At 51.0% G+C, this 18,252-nt stretch overlaps 1 protein-coding gene across 1 annotated transcript in view; it reads left to right on the top strand.

Moving 5' to 3' along the window:
- The window catches only part of MSI2 (musashi RNA binding protein 2), a 106,546-nt gene extending 89,225 nt beyond the window's left edge, over nucleotides 1-17,321 (top strand). The window contains exons 7-9 of the mRNA XM_026081577.1: nucleotides 13,319-13,473; nucleotides 15,009-15,086; nucleotides 17,107-17,321. Coding sequence (XP_025937362.1) covers nucleotides 13,319-13,473; nucleotides 15,009-15,050 — 197 coding nt within the window. The 3' untranslated portion in view covers nucleotides 15,051-15,086; nucleotides 17,107-17,321. The remainder of the gene's footprint in view (nucleotides 1-13,318; nucleotides 13,474-15,008; nucleotides 15,087-17,106) is intronic.
- Nucleotides 17,322-18,252: the final 931 nt, after the last annotated feature.

Genomic DNA, 18,252 nt, shown 5'->3' with positions numbered 1-18,252 from the left:
GTGGGTGCGCCGGCCGCCACTGCTGCCTTTGCACGCGGAGCCCCCGACAACCCCTTACTGTACTTTATACTTGCCAGCTCTAACCCACCCAGTAACGCGAGCTACTGACCTTGATGGTGAGTGTGAGCAGTTATGTTCTGTTGTTTTCTCTCTTGCTTGGTTGGGGCTGCTGTGAGAGAGGGTGTCTCTGAGGCATACTTTCCGGCCTCTCTTACACTCGGACGTGCACACCTCCTCTCAAACACTCTTCTGAGCGCCCTCAGCGGGAAGGTTTGTCCACACCTATTAATCCTCTCTCCGTGTCCAGCTTCTTGTTAGTAGCAGCTGGTTGCATGTTTTTTGCTTGTTCGGACGAAACGGTTCAAGAAACGACTCATATCAACTCTCGAGAAATGTCTCTATTTTTTTGTACACTTTCTTTCTTTTGATGTTTTTATTAATTTCCCTTACTTAAAAAAAGAAACACCTGTCGTCCCGTAAAACATTTCACATCCCCCCTTGCCTGTTCTTAGAGTGTATGTATCTGTGGGACTGAACTAAATGCATGCACTGTAGTAGTCGTACTGGTAGCAGTAGATGTAGTCGTAGAACATGCATTGGTGAGTTGATATTACAGGTATCACCCACTTGCAATAGCGTGGCAGTTCAAAGCATAGCGCTGGCTTGAATGAAAGCGTAGGGCTGTCAGCAAAGCAGAGAGCTGCTAAAGGCTTGGATCCATAGTATCGTATTTGCTAAAGCCCGTTATCTGGAAGTTTAAATTGGACATGGCTGTAGGTAACCTACATCCTTCCTTTAYGAGAACCCGCACATGCTGTTATGTTGATAGTAAATTTACCATATTTTTTTTTCAAATTAACCCCCCCTGGGAATTAAAACACTGAATATAACTATATTCTGTTATTTTTATTTTGTATTTGAAAAGAATTTAAGATCTTTTAAAAATCATTTTACAATCATGGTTCCTTCATCAGCCTGTTACTCGTCCATATTAGCCCATAGAATCATCGTTAGCACTTTGAAGCCAGTTGTGCTATACGCCGATCACTCCATCGGATATCTAAATAATACCACGTGTGTGAAACAGCTTCCCGCAGATGGGCCCGAGACATAAAGCAATTGTTTTTAGGTCATAAACCTTAAATCTTGTTATGCAACAGAGCCTCTGAGCTAGTGGTGGTTTGTATTCATTGCCATGTCACTGAGCTTAAGGGAACATTTTTAAATTAAGGTTTAACATTTCATAACTATCAGCGTTAGGAGTCCCAAGACAAGTTCATCATCTTTGCCACCGAGCCAGCAAACGTCTTCGCTTCGTGTGCCCCGCTTTGCGYGCTAAACTCCTACAGTTCTTCCGCCAAGGAAGCCGTAGTCAGTGGATTTAACGGATGGCGACCGAGATCCCGCCTTGGGCTGCGGTTTGTTTGCTGTAGTTGGTCGGTTGTTGGCAAACGCCCCTGCCTGCCGCCGCCGCGGTGCCTAGCGCGCTTGCTTCAGCAAGCACTTCCGAAGGGAATAAAATACCYGGAATGGGCTTTCAGAGTGCAATTAAGGCTTTGTATCCGCTCCTTACCTCTAATAGGACGTAAAGTAAATCAGCCGGACAGCTGCCTGCGCGGAGGTGGCACGGCGCACGCCTGCGCGAGGCCACCCGAGCCGCCCGCGCTGCTTGCCGTGTTGCCGCCGAGGAGCCGAAACGCTTACGCATCAAGGGGGAGAATAATTTCCCCCTTCGATCTCAATCTGCCAGGGAGACGGGGGACCCACTGCTTAATGTGCGAGGCATGTGATGAAGTGAAGGATGTATCTAAAAGTTAGCAGAGCGACAAATTGCATGGGGTTTAGGAATCCTTGTCTTCTTACACTTGGAGAAGGTGCTCTAAAAATTTAATCTTGTCATTAAGCACCCATAGCGTTGGCAAATTGCAGCCATAAAAAGTGGGACGGCGGTCGGCCTGTGCGTGCGGGAGGAGAGCAGCCTGCACCAACGCAGGGAGACGTCGCAAGGAGAAACGTTTCAAAGATCCGGCGATGAACCGATTTGGGATTTATGCGGCCCRTTGAGAGGGCTCCCTCGGGGCACAGCAGCTCGGATGGAGCTGCTCTCCTTTTATTTTACTGTATAGAAGTACATAAAATTTAATCCGGGCGATGTAATCTGGAAAGCCTGAGCCTAACAAGCGGACCGCTTGGGAGAAGCAGCAGGCTGCGATTCCTCGCTCCGCTGGACGAGCCGGCAAGGAGGCGGCAGCAGCGCTGGTGGCGGCAGCTCTGCACCCGCGATGCCTCCGAGCTTTGGGGGCTGCACGAGATTTTATCCTGGGCTTATCTTCGTGGCAGAGGCAGTCTGCGTTTGCAAGTATTGCAGAAGTGAAAGGGGAATCACTTCTGTTACGGTTACAAAGTCGTAATTTGATCCAAGGTAGCTTCAAACCCCTTACAGCACGTACAAGTGCTTTCCAGAACTCCGGCTACACGCCATACCTATTTGTCTTATTTTACTGCAGGATGCCATTTGGGGGGGGGGTTAAATCCTTGAGGGACTGAACTTCCTACTGTGTCTTATAAAAAATTCAGTAAATTTRAAACAATTTGTTGCTAACAATTTGTTAGGCCTTGACCACAGCTGCCGTCATTTTACAAGGCTCCTGGTTGAAGTCTATTGCGGTTAAAATTCATCAGCTTCAATCAATAATTTTGTAATAGAAAATCTTGTGCACTTGATAAATCATCTCCAGTGCAATTAGTGACCACCTCTGAAGCACAGGCTTAAGTACAGTGTAAGTTAATCTTTAATGAATTTATTAGCTAACTTTTAATAGTCTTTTCAATCAGTAGAATTATTTTCAATGGRGAAACACTCTTGCACGGCGACCGTTCCGGCTTCCGGGGAGCCTCTCGTGACACACGACGGGCGGTGACGGCCGCAGGCTTGCTCCGCGCCGGCCTTCCAACGGRCGAATCGCCCGTGCGAGGGACGGCGTGGTCCGCGAGCCCGGGAGCCGCGCCACGGCCAGGCRGGTTGCGCTGCAGTCGAGCAAAGCACTGGAATAGCCAATTAGCAGTGTTTTGATTTTCTTTTTCCCCTGTGCAAGCTGAGGGACAGAGCCCTCGGTGGCTGTAATTACACTTTATTCCACACAAGATGCAGGCGAGTCATTGCAAAGTTTGCAGCCGGGGCCTTCAGCGTGAGGTATCTGGCGCAATAATATACTTAAGCACAGGAGCCCGTCTCATGCATTTTAATCGCTAAAGCGTGGCGCGCTTGCTGCGCTCCAGGAGTGACTTCCCTGTCTGGCAGCGAGAGCAGGCTGTTCCCCATTAGTGCAACAACCACTAAATGAGATGCAGTGCATATTTTACAGACATACTATTGTGAGTATTTTCATGCTGATTCTATCCCAAAATGCTTTAGAAGTAAATACATAATTACAGCTGGGTTTTTTTTTTTTTCTCTCTCCTTTCTGAGATTGAAAAGAGACAGTGGCATTTTTCATTACAGCAGATGTTAGCTTGCATCTGGCTCTGTATTAGCTGGAGGAGCATGGTGAATTAGTAATAGCCAGGGAATTCAAAACTGGTCTTCAGGTGTATAAACTTGAGCTATTTAAAAATAATAAATTCATACAGCTGGGTCTTTTTAACGGTATTTCCCGGTAGTTAAAGCCAGAGAGCAAAGCCCAGAGCTCCGTGCCGTGGAGGACTCTGTGACTGTGTGCAAACTGCTTTGGGTGTCTGTGTAAGGACCCCCCCCAGTAAAAGATACCAGCTGTTAATGGTGGAGCAGCGACTGCGAGACACCCGCGGCTTGCCGCGTCCCGGGTGAGCTCCGGCTTCCCTCTGCGGGCGTTACGGCACCAAGCCCAGCTCCGGCTGCCTCGCCGCCGGCCGTGCGTCRGAGGGGTCCGCTCGGGGCATCCGCCAGGCGAGCGGGGAGGTCGCGCCAGCGGTGATTTTTCCCGGGATGCCAGCACCGGCGCCTGGACCAGCGTTCCCGGGAGAGCGAGCAGGGCTCTGCCCGCGGGAACCGGCTCCTCCCGGGCAATGCCCAAGCCGCGCTGGCGACTCAAAATATGCAGCGAAACCAAGAGCGGCTTTTGTTTTAATTTTCCTCTTCTTTTGTCTGTTGTTGTACAAAAGGCTTCAATTTAAAATTAACAGGAGTGATAGCCAGTTAATGTGTTACAGTGGGAGGCCGGAGTTTCTGTTGCCATGGCAATGGAGTTCGGCTCATTTGTTTTGTAGAATGAGTAATTACTACGCAATTAGAGTAGGCTAAAAATAAAGGGGCCCTTTGTTCCCTCTTACTCATTAATATTAATAAAAGACCTGTCCGGGCTGTGGTAAACAATTAATGCAGATGTGGTTGCCCGTGGTAGAAGTAGCAACAGATTTCTTACTGCTCAGCAAGAGGTGAAAATGCCGGAGAGCTTGGCTCTGTCTTCATTTTCCTTAGAGAAATCATCAGAGTTTTGTGTAAGCACAGAATCACGAGCTTTGGCCGCTGAGATGGGTGGTAGGTAATACCTGTCAAGGCTTAATGCGCAGACGCGTTCGTGAAGTGCAGCACGGGGGTCAGATCCTGCAAAGCACCGGGCGCCCTTAGCACCCCGTGTGCCGCGCGGTTCCAGCAGGCAGATGCTTGCAGATGTTTGCATGGGTCCGTCTGTCCTGACACGGCTCTGCTGGCCTGGGCTGAGCGGGACCGTGCACGGCGTCCGGCTTCCCTGCGGCAGAGCCCGAGAGGTGACTGCGGAGAGGCGCCAACGAGGAGGATCTGGGAGATCCAAGAAAGCACTTTTGGCAGAGGTGTTCCCTGGGTTACTTTCAGCTGGAATCGGGTGCGTTACGCCAGCAGGGTCCCAGGAACCCCCCCCCCCCCGACTTAAGTGCAAAGGAAACGTTGCCGTGTTTCAATAGAAACCTGCTGCTGCGGAATGAGGAGAGAGGGAGAAACACAACATTAGCAATACTCTGATACAGAARTCGTTTCACTTTTTCTGCCTAGTTTGGTGCTCGCTGGGGGAGCGTGCGGAGAGGCGTGTGGGGGCACCGCGCCGTGGGCTGGGCGACACCACGGTGTCGGGTGCTGCACACCAGCAGAGCAAAGAGTCGGTCAGAGAGCTTGCTTGACAAATCTGAACGCATTAAAATGTATTGCTGCCGAAATGGCTACGGTTCAGTACGTTACAAACACGGAGCGAAAAAAGACTGAAAGAGGATAATCCCAAGCATTTAATGTGAAGTATATAAAAAATTAAAATACATTAAATTGTAAATTAGCTTCAAAACTAGTTAAAACGGCAGAGAAATCTGTTAGGAAGATGGCTGAGGGGACAGAATTTATTTACCTATCTKCTCGTTGCAACTTCGCTAATGAGTGTCGGAGGCTCAGAGGGAGGAACCGCTCAGAGGCAGAGCGTGGACACCAATGTGACCTCAGTGCTGAGCCGGGGCGAGCCGGTTGGGCTCCTGGTGCTTTGAGTTGGCCAACTCAACACTCGACTCTTGATGCTTTGAGTTGGCCAACTCAACACTCAACTCTTGATGTTTTGAGTTGGCTTTGAATTGGCTGACTCCATGCTCCCCATGCTGTCAAAGGCACCTGTGAGCACTCAGCACCTTTGGAAAACAAGATCGAAAAGGTGGAACTTTTCTAGTTGGCAACAGAGGCATCTGGATGCCCTGCCAGTAGGGAATTTCCCTTGCCCAAAATCCTTGAGTGACAGCCCAACTGATGGGCTTCCAAAGGCTCCTTGGATTTGGTGGGAGCACTCTATAAATGTGCAGCTTCTCCTGGCCGGCTCCTTGGCCCGTACGTGGCCTCCCGGCTGTGCGGGGCTCTGTCCCACGTGCAGAACGGTCGAGGCACYGCGCGCCTCCAGCCGCTGGTGTCTCCTGGCGTGCTGCTTGCCTGTATCACRAGCAGGTTCAGCGTTGTCCACTGTAGAGAGAAGGGAAGGTGCCGGTGGGAGATAGGGAGGCTTGGGGGAGACTGGGGAAGGGGGGACGATTGCAGGGAAATGGAAGCTGCATCCCTCCCAAACTGTTTAACTAATGGAGGGAAGCGTAGCACAGCCTTTGTAAGGTCGACATTTGTTTGTTGTTAAGGATCTAATTAGAAACATGAGAGGGAGCTGAATGGCTGCTTGCTCGGCTAATTAGCGACATGCACGAAGACCACTTTGAACTTCAAGGACACAAAGCTATTAGCGCTTACATCAAAAATGGATTAAACTTCTGTGCTTTTATAATGATTAAAGATGAGCTGCTCGGGAGGAAATCCTTTTGTAAGGCTGTGACAAGAGCTGGCTCCCCGATTGCAGCTCCTAGAAGTGAAGCTTTGCGTGGCCTCCGTGTAGCACTCTGCCCTGATGCGAGAGTGACACCGTTAACTCGCAATATGGAAAATGTGATTAGGCAATAAATATTGATTGCTTGCAAGAAATTACACCGAAGCTGGAAAACGCATTTATTTTCCCTGCTGCATAACTGCCGAGCTCAGAAAAGCTGGGCTCGGATACGCTGAATTCCGTGTCCTTTTTTCTGCGGACTAGCGCACATCCACCGCTTCCTGGCGCGGCCGGTGCCTCGGACGAGCTGACTGCGTTACGCAGCAGGAGCGGGTGCTGCCGACACGCTCGCAGCGTGCACGGAGGGGGCAGCGGTTGTTTTAAGAGACCTGGAGCAGCTGCATTTTTAGCCTACCCAGGTCGGTGGAAACCGCCCAGCTCTGGCTCTCTGCTGCTCTAGGGTAGCTTAGAGGTTGTCCGTGCTCTCCGCGGCCGTGCCGGCTGCTCAGCGCCAGCACGGATAGCGGAGCGCGGGCAGAGGTCCCCATGCTGTACGGAAGAGGGAGGGCGCGGGAGCTGCGACAGGAGCAGCTGCCCCGCGATCGCAGTTGTAATTGTCACGCGGCCGCGTCCAGCCCGGTCGGTAGCAGCTCGGATCGCTGCTCCGTGCGGCCCCGACAAGTGGTAATAGCTGCCGCCCAAACGGAGCCGGTTCCCGGCTCCCAGCTCCCGGCCCCRGCGCCGGCCCAGCGCGCCCGGAGGCGAGCAGCGCCTTTCCTCCTGCGCGCCGCTGAGCTGCGGCTGCAATTGCCGAGCGGAGGAACCTGCTCGCCACCCGCTGCTTTTCGTGCCGTTATCCTTGCGATGTTTCGATGTGTGAAGCCGTTTCCGAAGGGGCTGCAGAGGCAGAACAACCTTTTAAAGTGTGACTGCAGGTAGAAAATAAGGTACAAATAGCACCTTGTTACGGCACATAGCTGTTCTCGGTGTGTCTCGGTCTCATCGCTACTTATTTTACTGATGAGCCTGACAGTTGTTTTATTTTAATTTTTTTTTTTTCTCCTGCAGGGCCAATACAGCTGCTGCCCACTGAGCTGCCGCTGTCCGGCTGCTCCCCGTTACGGAGCCGTGGCAGGGGTGACGGGAAGGCAGGACGGTAGCAATTTGATTTTTTTTTTTCCGGAGTCAGGATTGAGCTTGTTGACATAAGAAAAATGTCTCCAGCTTTTATTACTCACAGGGGAACTGTGTCTGCCGTCGGCTTCTTGCAGAGGGGCGTTTGCTTTTTAAGGCTGCTCGGAAAGAACAAGATTTAAGTGCTGCAGCGTGCAGCTCTCCGCGAGAGATTTGCTAAGCGGAGCCTCTAATTGTGACACTTGTGGGGTTACTCGTTTTTCTGGGATGCCTCGCGCTTTCCGTTTCGGGTACTTGGGAGCCGTTTGTACATCATCAGTCTCCAGAATATCCGCATGTTTCCAGCTCGTTATTTTTGAGACTTTTTTTTTTTTAGTGTGAGCATTGATCTGAATTTGAAGTGTGCAGGGTGCAGTTTGCCTCAGACGTAAAACAACGCCGCGTGTGAAAGCCCGGGTACGGGGACRCAATGGTGCTGCTGGCCGAGCGAGCAGCGTCTCCCCGGCGCGGCATCGCCCCACCGCGCTCCCCAACCCTCGCCGCCCGCCCCGGCGGCCCCGAGCGTTCTTATGTCATTGGCTCCTTCGGGCTGGAAGATGGTGTTTGCAGCGTGTTATATGAATTTTTCATAAAGATTAGAAAAACAGCCTAATCTTGTGAGCTTTGAGTCTTGGTAGTGGCTAATGGCTTTGATTTAAAGCGTTTTGTCTTAATGATAGTTATATTGAAAATTTCCTGCTGCGTTCAAGCACGTGTCGTTATTATCATAAACACTGATGGTAGAAATGCCTGCCAAATTGCGCGTGGCTGTTTATGGCAGATGAGAGAGTCATCCCGAAATCAGAGCGCGRGAGCAACAAGTGGTCCAGAAGCTCGTGCGTGCAGGAAGCCACCGCCGGGGTCAACGGGCGAGCGCAGGCGTGGGGAGGACCTCGGCGAAAAGGCACGTGGTGGACGGCCGGCCCCGGGGGCAGGAAAAACCAGTGCAAAACGCTTGGTGCATTTGGTCTGCTTGAAAAAAAACAGACTTCCGACCTGATCGGTAAAGCAGATATGCTTGCAGGGGGTTGCTTCATCCTCTTCTTTTTCTTTCTATACGTTGCTCTGTTTTGCACGTGCCATTAGGTAGCAGCGCGGCGGCCACTCTCGAGCAGCGCCTCGGTGGGAAACGGGCCCGCGCGTGGGTGGCGTCTGCTCGCAGCCGTCGGCGCAGGCCGGCTCGGAGGGGAGCGCAGCGCCGGCTGGGCACACGCGGCCACACGCTTCGGCTGAGCACGGGCGCAGATCTACCCGCGTGCGCGTTCCCCGGCGCAGCGGCGGTTCTTGTGGCTAACGAGAAGCTGCTCGGTTCTGCTCTCAGCTGCTCTCTCACTTACAAAATGTATTTCATATATAGTAACCGCAATAACCGGGGCCCCGTATTCCGTTCTGCAGCATCCTGCCTTCCCTCGAGGGGGAGAGCCAGTAAATCACGTGGTGGGCGCTTCCGAACCGGAGCGCTTCCTCGCCCCGGCACGCAGCCACTGCGAAGGGAGCCACGGGTCGCGCTAACCGGATTTTGCTCCGGTCGCTCTTCACGTTTCAATCTTTTATTTTTAACTTTTGAAATACTCATATTTGTTAAGTGCTTAAAAAAAAGAAAAAAAAAAGGCAAAAGCACAGTGTTTAATGCTGAGCAGCCCGCAGTGACGGCGTTCCCGGGGCAATCGGGCGGTTTTGCGTCCCGGCGTGCGGAGCCGCAGCGCTCGCCCCGCTCCTCTCCGTGGTGCTGCCACTTTGGGCTGGCTTTGCTCCAGCCCCGCGAGCCCGGCCGGGACGTCAGCTCTTGCCGGGGACTCATCGAAGCCTGCGGGGCCGGTGGGCGCCGGGTCCCTGCTCTGTCCACCCTGGCTGGGGCATAATTTATCCCCAGGACGTTAAATGCTAAGGGTTTCAATCACTTTGGGGAGCTTCTCTTGCTTTACGTGTGTTTTTAGCCCTGGTTTTGGTGCCAGGCCCGGGAGAGGCGGTGTTACCGAAAGGCGGCGTTCCCGAACGCTCGACGCGGGCTGCGTGCCGCGAGCGAGCCCCGCGCGGCGCTGCCTCCCGCCTCCCCTGGTGCTTCCCTGCGCGTCCCTCCGCACCGCAGCATGCTTCGCTGGCACTCGTGCGGTGTTTTGGCATCGCGAGTAACTCGCTTCTGCGGTGCCCACGAGCCCGGAGCGGACAGACACCCACCTGGAGCACACCGGCTTTCTGCGGGGGGCAGTCGTGTCGTTTCTGCGGCGCACGAGCCGGCTGTTGTCCGGGTGTTGCGTTAGATGGGTCCTACGTGCGCGTTAAGCGCGGAGGAGGAAGGCTCTGCTGAAGGACCCCAAAATGAGCTGGCAGCAAAACAGCCTGGCTGACTGAGCACGAGCTTGAGGTTATTGATGCATTTTAAAGTTCCCTCCAAGTTTATTGCAGCAGAAAGACTTTCAACAGGCGCTCCTTTTGGGAAATGCATCTTGGGCAGAGGAGGTCCCAGAGGTGCTTAAGGAGAGAGTGTAGCGAGCTTGCACCGCGTGCATCCCAGAGAGAAACCCCACGTGCAGGAGATGCRGTGGCCGGCGGCACTGCAGGAGATGCACCGGTGGCATTGCAGGAGATGCAGCCGTGAACCAGTGAACCGCGGCTAGGAACGACTTCTGCTAATTGCAGAGCCCGCGCGGCCCTGGAGCGCGGGAAGCGCGTCCTGCGGGGGACTTGAGCAGGTAGCTGTGCCGGGGCAGTTCCACCAGAACGCTTCCCCCCGCTTCTACTGTTTTGAAAAGTGCTGTGGCATCTGCGTGCGGTGCAGCTGGAGCCCCTGTGTCACGCTGCCTCCGAAGGATCTCCTTCGCCTGGCATCCAAAAGTTACAGACGGTTCCTTCCCCTCTCCTGGGACGATATAATCCCCAGCTGGTTCTTCAGCAACATGCTTCCAAACTTCCCCTAATTATTTCCAGTTTTGACCACGGGATGTAAGTAGTTGGGGAAAGTTTTGGAGTCTTTTCAAACTGGAAGGCGTTAATGCAAACGCTTGCTGACGCCCGCAGCTCGGGGCACGCGCAGGTCTTGGAGAGCTGCTGGCTCGCGTGGCTGAGCGGAGAACAGGGGCTTTGCAATAAGGATAGGTCTCTCCAGGGAGCCTTAATTTTTCTTTGTGGATTGAAACAGCATCCAGAGTCTGGAGGATTTTTGTTTTTCCTGCTTTGGTTTAATCTCGGATTATTCACATGTTTATGTTAAACAAATTTGTTTCCAGGTATTTCAAAACACATCACATCTTTGCACGTTGGAAAAGTCATTCAAGGTCCCTTTGGTGTTGTTTCAAAGCCATCTTAAAGCTGTTTCTAGCTCTGGGTGAGCGTAGGTGCAGACGTTGTAAGAGGACGAATATTTAGCAGTGCATTGTGGCTGGATGAAGCATTAAACCGAATTAACATGAATCACCCGAGAAGCGTTCAGTCTCCCTGTAATCCTGAGAGCTTTTCTCTTTCGTTTATTGGGTCTGGAGCAAAGCGCCAGCTCCGTAAAGCTCCGAAGGATGTTTGAATAAACAGCTGCCAGCGCGTTTTGGCCGTGAAAGCCAGCGTTTCCAGCCGTCCTGGGGATGCAAACAGTGGCGGTGGCGCGTTGCTTCCCGGGGTGCGAGGAGAGCGTCGCTCGCCGTCCCCCGGGTCTCTGCTCGCCGTTTGCCTTCTCCGGTGGGGTTTTGGGAGGGGGTAAAGCGTGTCGTCAGCAATGTCGTAGGTGCAAGCGAGCTCCGCAGAGCTGCTGCTCCGCTCCCCAAGCGCGCGGGAAACGGCCGGAGCCGGCACCGGCACGGCACGGCACGGCAAGCTCCCCCGGCACCAAGAGGACCCGGATCCCCGTCGTCTCCCCCAGTGAGCCCCAACCCACGCCGCTTCCCCGCGGCCGCCAGGTGCCTGCTCCGCGTTTGATCGCCGCGTCTTGAAATTGGACCTTGGAGCATCGCGCACAGCCGTGTTCGCCCCGGCCGCGCCGCCCTGGGGACGACTTCGGCCTTGCACCTGAGCTTTGAGTTTTCATTAAATATTTCCCACGTTTCCAGGCGAGAGCTGCGTGTTTTGGGGATCGCTTCCGCGCATTATTGTTACGATTTGGGGGGTTTCTTGCCCTCTGCGTTTTGGTGTCTAAAACGCGTGTCCTGACGTCCTCCTTGCCCAAGGTCCTGCGGTTGGTGGCAAAAAGCAGCAGTTTAGAGCAGGCTCTTTGCCGTCACGGCCCTCGTGGGCTGGCGGCTTTCCTTGTCTGAGTGAGCTGGTTTTTCTGGGTGACTTGGCAGTAAAACCCCTATCTGTTTTATTGAACCAGAAGGGGGGAAAAAAAAGGTTTTTTAAAGAAAAAAAGGTGCTAGCTTACAGTAATGAGGGGCTTTTGAACATCTCAGCAGGATATTTTTCTTCATGAGTGAGAAGGCCAAACGTTATCCTGACATTTAATCTTTAATAATAAAAAAATGGTGCTTTGTTTGCCAGCGAATTCCAAAATAATCTGTTTACTCGCTCATGCCTGATTTCTTTTAACTCGCTCGCTGGGGTGACCTACTTGCTTTCCCCGCTCCCGGTGTGGAGCCACGTAAGATCCGTTATTTTATGAGAACTCGCTTCCCTGGCAGCGCAGAGGCAGCAGGTGCCGATCTGGGCTTTTTTCACCCGTCCGAAGGCTCTGTGCGTCGGGCAGGCGAGGGCAGGGGGGACGGGGCGCGGGGCTTTCGGGGCTCGGCGCCCGGCTCGGGGGGCTGCCGCCGGGCGGCCGGCCCCCCCGGCGAGGTTTAGCTCTCCCGCTCCAGCCATCTCCATCCTCGCCCGCCAGCTCCTCCTCTGCATCGAAACCGTCCCCTCATGACCGCTGCATCCAGGCGCGACTGCGAGAAATGCCAGCAGCCCCATCATCTAACATGCTTTGATACCTGGAGTTATTCTCTAGTCTCATTCTTACTTACATTGTTTTTCTGTCTCCAAAAAAAAAAAAACAAACCATAAAAAGGGAGGAAAAAAAACTTAAGTTTTCTTTTATTTCCACGTTAGGAGGTGACTTTTCATACACCCTCTGGAATTCTTTTTTTTTTGCTTTCAATCTTTATTTATTTGTTTAATTTTGGTTGATGTCCCAAGCATGGTTTTGGAGACGAAGGTAGGTCTTCGCTCTCCAAATGAAAAGGAAAAATAAATTAAATAAAACAACACTCTCCTTGGTCATATTAAAAAAAAAAAAATCCAACTGTTCCATTCCATACCATTTAAAGAAAAATCAACTATTGAAATATTTCCACAGCTTACTGATTTAAAAGGGCGGGTTTTTTTTCAAAAGTATCGAATGGATCCAAAAACGATTTTTGCTAGATGTGACTGAAGTTATTTATTTGCTGTCAACATTTTAATATCAATATTACCTCAATGTGTAGTCTCAAACTAGTTCCTTTGTAGTTTGCATGGGATGTGAATGCTGTCTCGGCGTGCCCAGACCTAGAGAACTTGTTACTACTGCATGAGCATCAAGTCAGATGTTGAAAAATATCTATTATATTTTGTGATAATTTGGTGAAAATGAGCACCTCCAGTCTCTGGTTGCAGTAGTGTGTTGAATGATTGTTTTTTTTTTCTCCATATATATCCATATATATATTTTTGGAGCTCTAAGCTTCGTAGTAGTCCGGGCTGACTATTATCGAGTACTTGCTCTCCTATCGCATGGCCTTGGTTAAGTGTTAGAAGTTGGGCCTAGGCTGTTTATTCTAGTGTTTGGCTTTGTAATAACGGTGCATGCCAGGCGTCCGGCCTCATACCCAGCTTTATTCTCTGCACACCAGTCTTGAATAGCTACAGTGCTCAACCGAATTTTGGCGCACCCGCTTCCCCGGCAGGCTCCACCCCAGCGCGGCCAGGAGGATTCCCCGGGGCCAACAGCCCGGGGCCCGTGGCGGACCTCTACGGCACGGCCAGCCAGGACTCCGGCGTGGGCAACTACATAAGCGCGGCCAGCCCGCAGCCCGGCTCCGGCTTCGGCCACGGCATCGCGGTGAGTACCGGGGYGCGCGGCTCCGCTCCCTTCCGCTCCGCGCGGCTCGGCGCGCTTGGTCACCCCGAGCGCCGCCTGCGTTGCAAACYGCCCTGCGGACGCCGACGCCGACGCCGCGAGCATCCTGCTGCCGGCCGGGGCCGGGCCGGCGTGCTTTAAAAGCCTATATGTATTTAATTTAACGGGGCGTTGCGCTGTCGCCCCGAGGGCTCGGCCGGCCCCCGGGTTACGCCGGCGTCGGCGGGGGGGACTTGGCAGGAGGCGTCCTCGCTTGCCCGGCTCCCCCTTACCCCTCGCCGGGCACCTAACGGTCCTTCAAATTTGCAGGTTGCAAGTAAGTCGCTTCCGTTTTGTTGCCAAGTCGCGGGGAAAATATTTCTCTAACGCTACGCGGTTCTGCAAGCTCACTAATGATGGGCGGTGGAGATTTGCCTAACAAGCTGCATGCTGTTTTTCAGACTGCGTTGTTTTACCTGTGTGCGTTAGCATGAATGTGGTTGAACCTCTGTAGCGGCTGTCACTCTCCGAAACACGCCACCGGCAGCGTAAAGGGCTCCTGGCCCTTTCCCAGTGCGGTGCCGGGGAGTTGCTGTTTGCTTTCTCCTCTGGTAAATTAAGCACGGCAAAGCGCAGAGCGGTCGCCCCCCGTTCCTCAGCCCCAACGGAGGGTATCGTGCTCCGACCCGACCGCGTGAGTTGGGGGGCAGCCGGGAGCGCAGACAAAGTTCCTGAAATTGGGCTATGCTATTTCTATGGCACAGACAAAGACTCCATCCCCACCCCAAAAAAAACACCCCACGTAAACGATCTTTTGCCGTTCATTTGTGCCCTCACGTTCTTGGTCTGTCCATCCCCCTCTAAGGTCACCTGCGGGCCTGGACAACCCCTTTGGATCGATCCCAGCGTGGGGTGTGGAGTATTATTGTTCTGCTAAGAGCAACATCAGTTTAAACTGCCATCTACCACCACTTAAAACACCCCTTATTTCCATTTTTTGCCTAAAGAAAAAGACCTATTATGTTCTTGAAGACTTGCGCTCTTTGACCGCAGTAACATCCTGTTTTTTCAAGTAATGAGACACAAGATACAATTCACGGTGTCCCGGTTTGTCTGCACTAGTGTTTCTTCAAAGAATTACTTTGCATTTGACATGCAGATTGGCAGCCTCTTCATTTCTCCTATCCCCCAATAACTGTTAAGAGTCCAGTAGCCTTTTTTATATATACACACGCACGCGCACACACACACACACACACACACGTATTTAACACCCTCCATTTACTAACCCTGGTTTAAAAATAAAAAAGGAAACGCCAAAGTTTGTGTTTGGCCCTGGGGAATGAGAAGATGACGGTCTCGGAAAGGAACCTTCGAGTTCAGCCCCCGAGCTCCTCGGTGACCAGAAAGCTTTCTGAAATACATATTCATGCTGGCAACACAGTCTTTCAAGTCCTTTGATAATTTCTTGCCAAAATTAATAATCATCTGTTCCCATGTATAGAGCACTGATGAACTTAACAATTGTACAATTTTAGGGACCTTTGATTGCAACGGCTTTTACAAATGGATACCATTGAAACGTTACACATGGTTGGTTGCCATCTCACTTGGAGGTATTACAGTATATACCATTTGTACTTTGTGCTGAACTACCATTTCCCTTATATTTACTTTAAGTGAACAATTTCTATTCTTCACTCCGTCTTTCCTTGGCCTTTAATCATTCCTTTTTGTGATTTATTTTATTTAAATCAGTCTCGGGGTTGGAAACTGGAAAGCTGATCAGGAGCTAGCACCTCAAGAAGTCCGTTTTCTGTGCTCGTGACGCTTCGCGCAGCCGTCCGGAGGCCTAAAAGCCCCCCAGAAGCCCCGGTGGTCCCCAAAACCTTTGGGGCCACAAACGTCTCGGCTGGCAGCACCACCGTGAACGTTACAGATTCGCTGCGGCAATCTAAAAATAGCCGAGCCCCACTGCTTTATTGCAGAGAAAACCATCGTTCTTAATTAAGTGCTGTACCAAATATTAAAGCTAAAAGATAACATTGTAACTAGTAACCATAGAGCAATTATCAAGATTAAAAAAAAATTAAACCTAAGCAAATTAAATTAAAGACATTACCTGAGTAATGCATCCTTGGATCGCTGCCAGTTTCCTACCCTTTGAACTAAGCTCAAGTTAATTAAATGTTTAATTTTTTTTATTTTTTTTAGCCTTTAGCATATTCATCTTTGCAAACAAATATTCTTACGCTGAGAATAGTTTAGATTAGAAAAGTCAGTCAATGAAAAACACAAGTCCTGCCCGTTAAATCACACCATTAGAGCTCTTTATCGGTCCAGACAAATGTAACGTACGTGACAAATAGCATTTCCCTGTCTTTAGCTCAGCATTACCTGATCAATGTCACATGTTTTACACTCAAAATCAGGGTATGAAATTAGAGTTACAGTTAGTCACGGGGCTGGGAGCTGGCCAGTATTTGTGGAAAACATTTGGAGGCTTTAAACTCTATAAAAATAGGTTTATATGTAAAGACTGGTGGATAAAAGTTTTGTATTTATTCTTCATCTACCAATATACACACAAGATTACCTGAAATTGTTGCACAAATTGATTCGGCCCACCAAGTAATTTTTTTTTAACGTGAAAGGAAAAAAAAATGCATAAGCACCCTTGCTTTAATCCTAGCTCCTATTTGCATGTATCCGTGTACGTTCACGGATCGCTTTGTTAGGAGCCGTCAGGTTTTCTGGGCCGTCAGCCTCTGTAACGCACGGTGCTGTACGGAGCATGCTGCAGATTTATGCTGAGCCTCATAATTCAAACTAATAATGCTGCAATGATGGCAGCGTTCATCAGATTAATACGTTATAATCATTTTACACTTACCACAACACATCGAGTTGTAACCATCATTTACTGGCCAGTGTTAGAACTCGAACCATTAATGACTTAAAAACAGAAAGTGCTTTTAATGTTGCTCATTACTAATTGAAATAGATTTTGAGGGGAGGAAATGAGCCTTATTATTAATTCCCCCGGGACAGCGGCGCTGGAAGGTTTTTCCTGCGGCAGTGCTGCAGATGCGGGCCGGGCCCGCGGTGCCGGAGGTCTCCCCTTCCCCTCGGGAAGGAGCCGCGGCCGCCACGCCGTGCCCGGCGCTGGCTGATACCTTTCAACTACTTCAGCAGCGCTTTTGGCAAAAAAGAGTGCTCGTTTTGCAGAAGCCTTGCAAATGCACGGTCTAGCAGACGCCTTGGGAACTTTTTTTGTGCTTTTGGGCGTATCGAGTCACATTTTGTTGTTCCTAAGCAACGCTAGTGCGCAACTTAAAAAACAAAACAAAAAAGCAAAAAAGCAAAAAAAACAAAAAACAACAATAAAAGCGCCCAAACCAGCATGTGAAGCTGCTGCACGCTGGTCCAAGGGTGCTCCGAAACGCCGGCGATCCGTGCAAATGTATTTGAAGGGTGAGGCCAGCGCCTGCCGGGCAGGTCGCGGTGCGGCTCCGGGCGCGGGAATGGGAACAGGAAGGGGAAGGGGAAGGGGAAGGGGAAGGGGAAGGGGAAGGGGAAGGTGCCGCCTCGCCGGGCTGACGGTCCCTTCCCGCCGCGCGCGCTCTGCTCCCGCAGGGTCTATCCGGGTGTCCGGGCAAGACGGGGCGCAGTTTCTGAGCGGTCCCGCGGTTGGGCGACGCCGTCGGACCCGGAGCGCTACATCATCCCCGACCACGCGAACCGGAGGTGGCACTCTACGGACTTAGGTTGTTTAAAATCTCGCTCATCATCTCATGAATCTGCTGTACTATAAAAAAACAACAGCTTTTAAAGTATGTATATAAAATCCATTTCTCGTTCGTTTTATTTTCGTGATGGGTTCCCCATCCTCCCCCTCCCCCTTTTTAAAACCTGTTCAAATCACATTTTTTCGTAGCATTTTGACATAGTCTCGTAGTCACGTAGTCCTAATTCTTTGTGTACCTAGTAAGAGCCTAACCATAGTATAACTGTTTATATTAAGAGTTTTCCTCCTTTTTTTTTTTTTTTTTCCCCTTTTTCCTTTTTCCCTCCCCTCCTTTTTCCTCTCGTTCTCTGTAGTTGTTGTTGCTTAAAGGATGCTGAGATGGTAACGCGCGTCTCAGCCTTTCGGTACCAGTGCCGAGCCCGCCGCCTCGCGGGCGGACGCGCACCCCGAGCCCGCAGCAGCGCGGGGCGGCAGGCGGGCGCGCGGGCCGCCGCTAGCTTGCGTGTCCGGGAGCCCCGCGCGTGCTCCAGTAGCAGGTTCTCTAGCCGTTCTTTTCCTTTGTGACGTCTTTGTTAACCTAATTATAGCTATTTTCGGCAATAAGGTAAGGGCRGCAAAATTTTGCGCGTCCTTTTTCTATAAGTGCTTTTTTTTGTTGAAAGAGGTGATATAAGGTTTTTTGAAATTGTGAATTCTGAAAAAAAAAATACTGTAAATACAATTCCATTAACTACATATAAACTATTAAGAAAGAGAAATACAAACTATTTTTGTGATGGAGTCAGTCTAAGGCAGTTTCGCTATGAAAATGGAAGAAAAAAAGTAAAGTTTTAAACTTTTAGATCAACTGCCAGCGCTGGCCCATAGGAGTTAGATTAACACTGTTTAGCTTGCTCTGTAGGTGTGTTAGACCTTCTAACTGTCCTAGCGTCATACCAGCATATTATCTAGTCATATGTGCACAGCTTAAAAAGTAACGGTCTAGTTGTATTTTTAATTTAAAAACTGCTTTTCCCAAGACTGAAAAAGAAGCT

Source organism: Apteryx rowi, unplaced genomic scaffold, assembly GCF_003343035.1.
Source record: "Apteryx rowi isolate R43461 unplaced genomic scaffold, aptRow1 scaffold_554, whole genome shotgun sequence".
Taxonomy (NCBI): domain Eukaryota; kingdom Metazoa; phylum Chordata; class Aves; order Apterygiformes; family Apterygidae; genus Apteryx; species Apteryx rowi.
The sequence above is the reverse complement of the archived record's forward strand: the minus strand, read 5'-3'. Positions and strand labels throughout refer to the sequence as shown.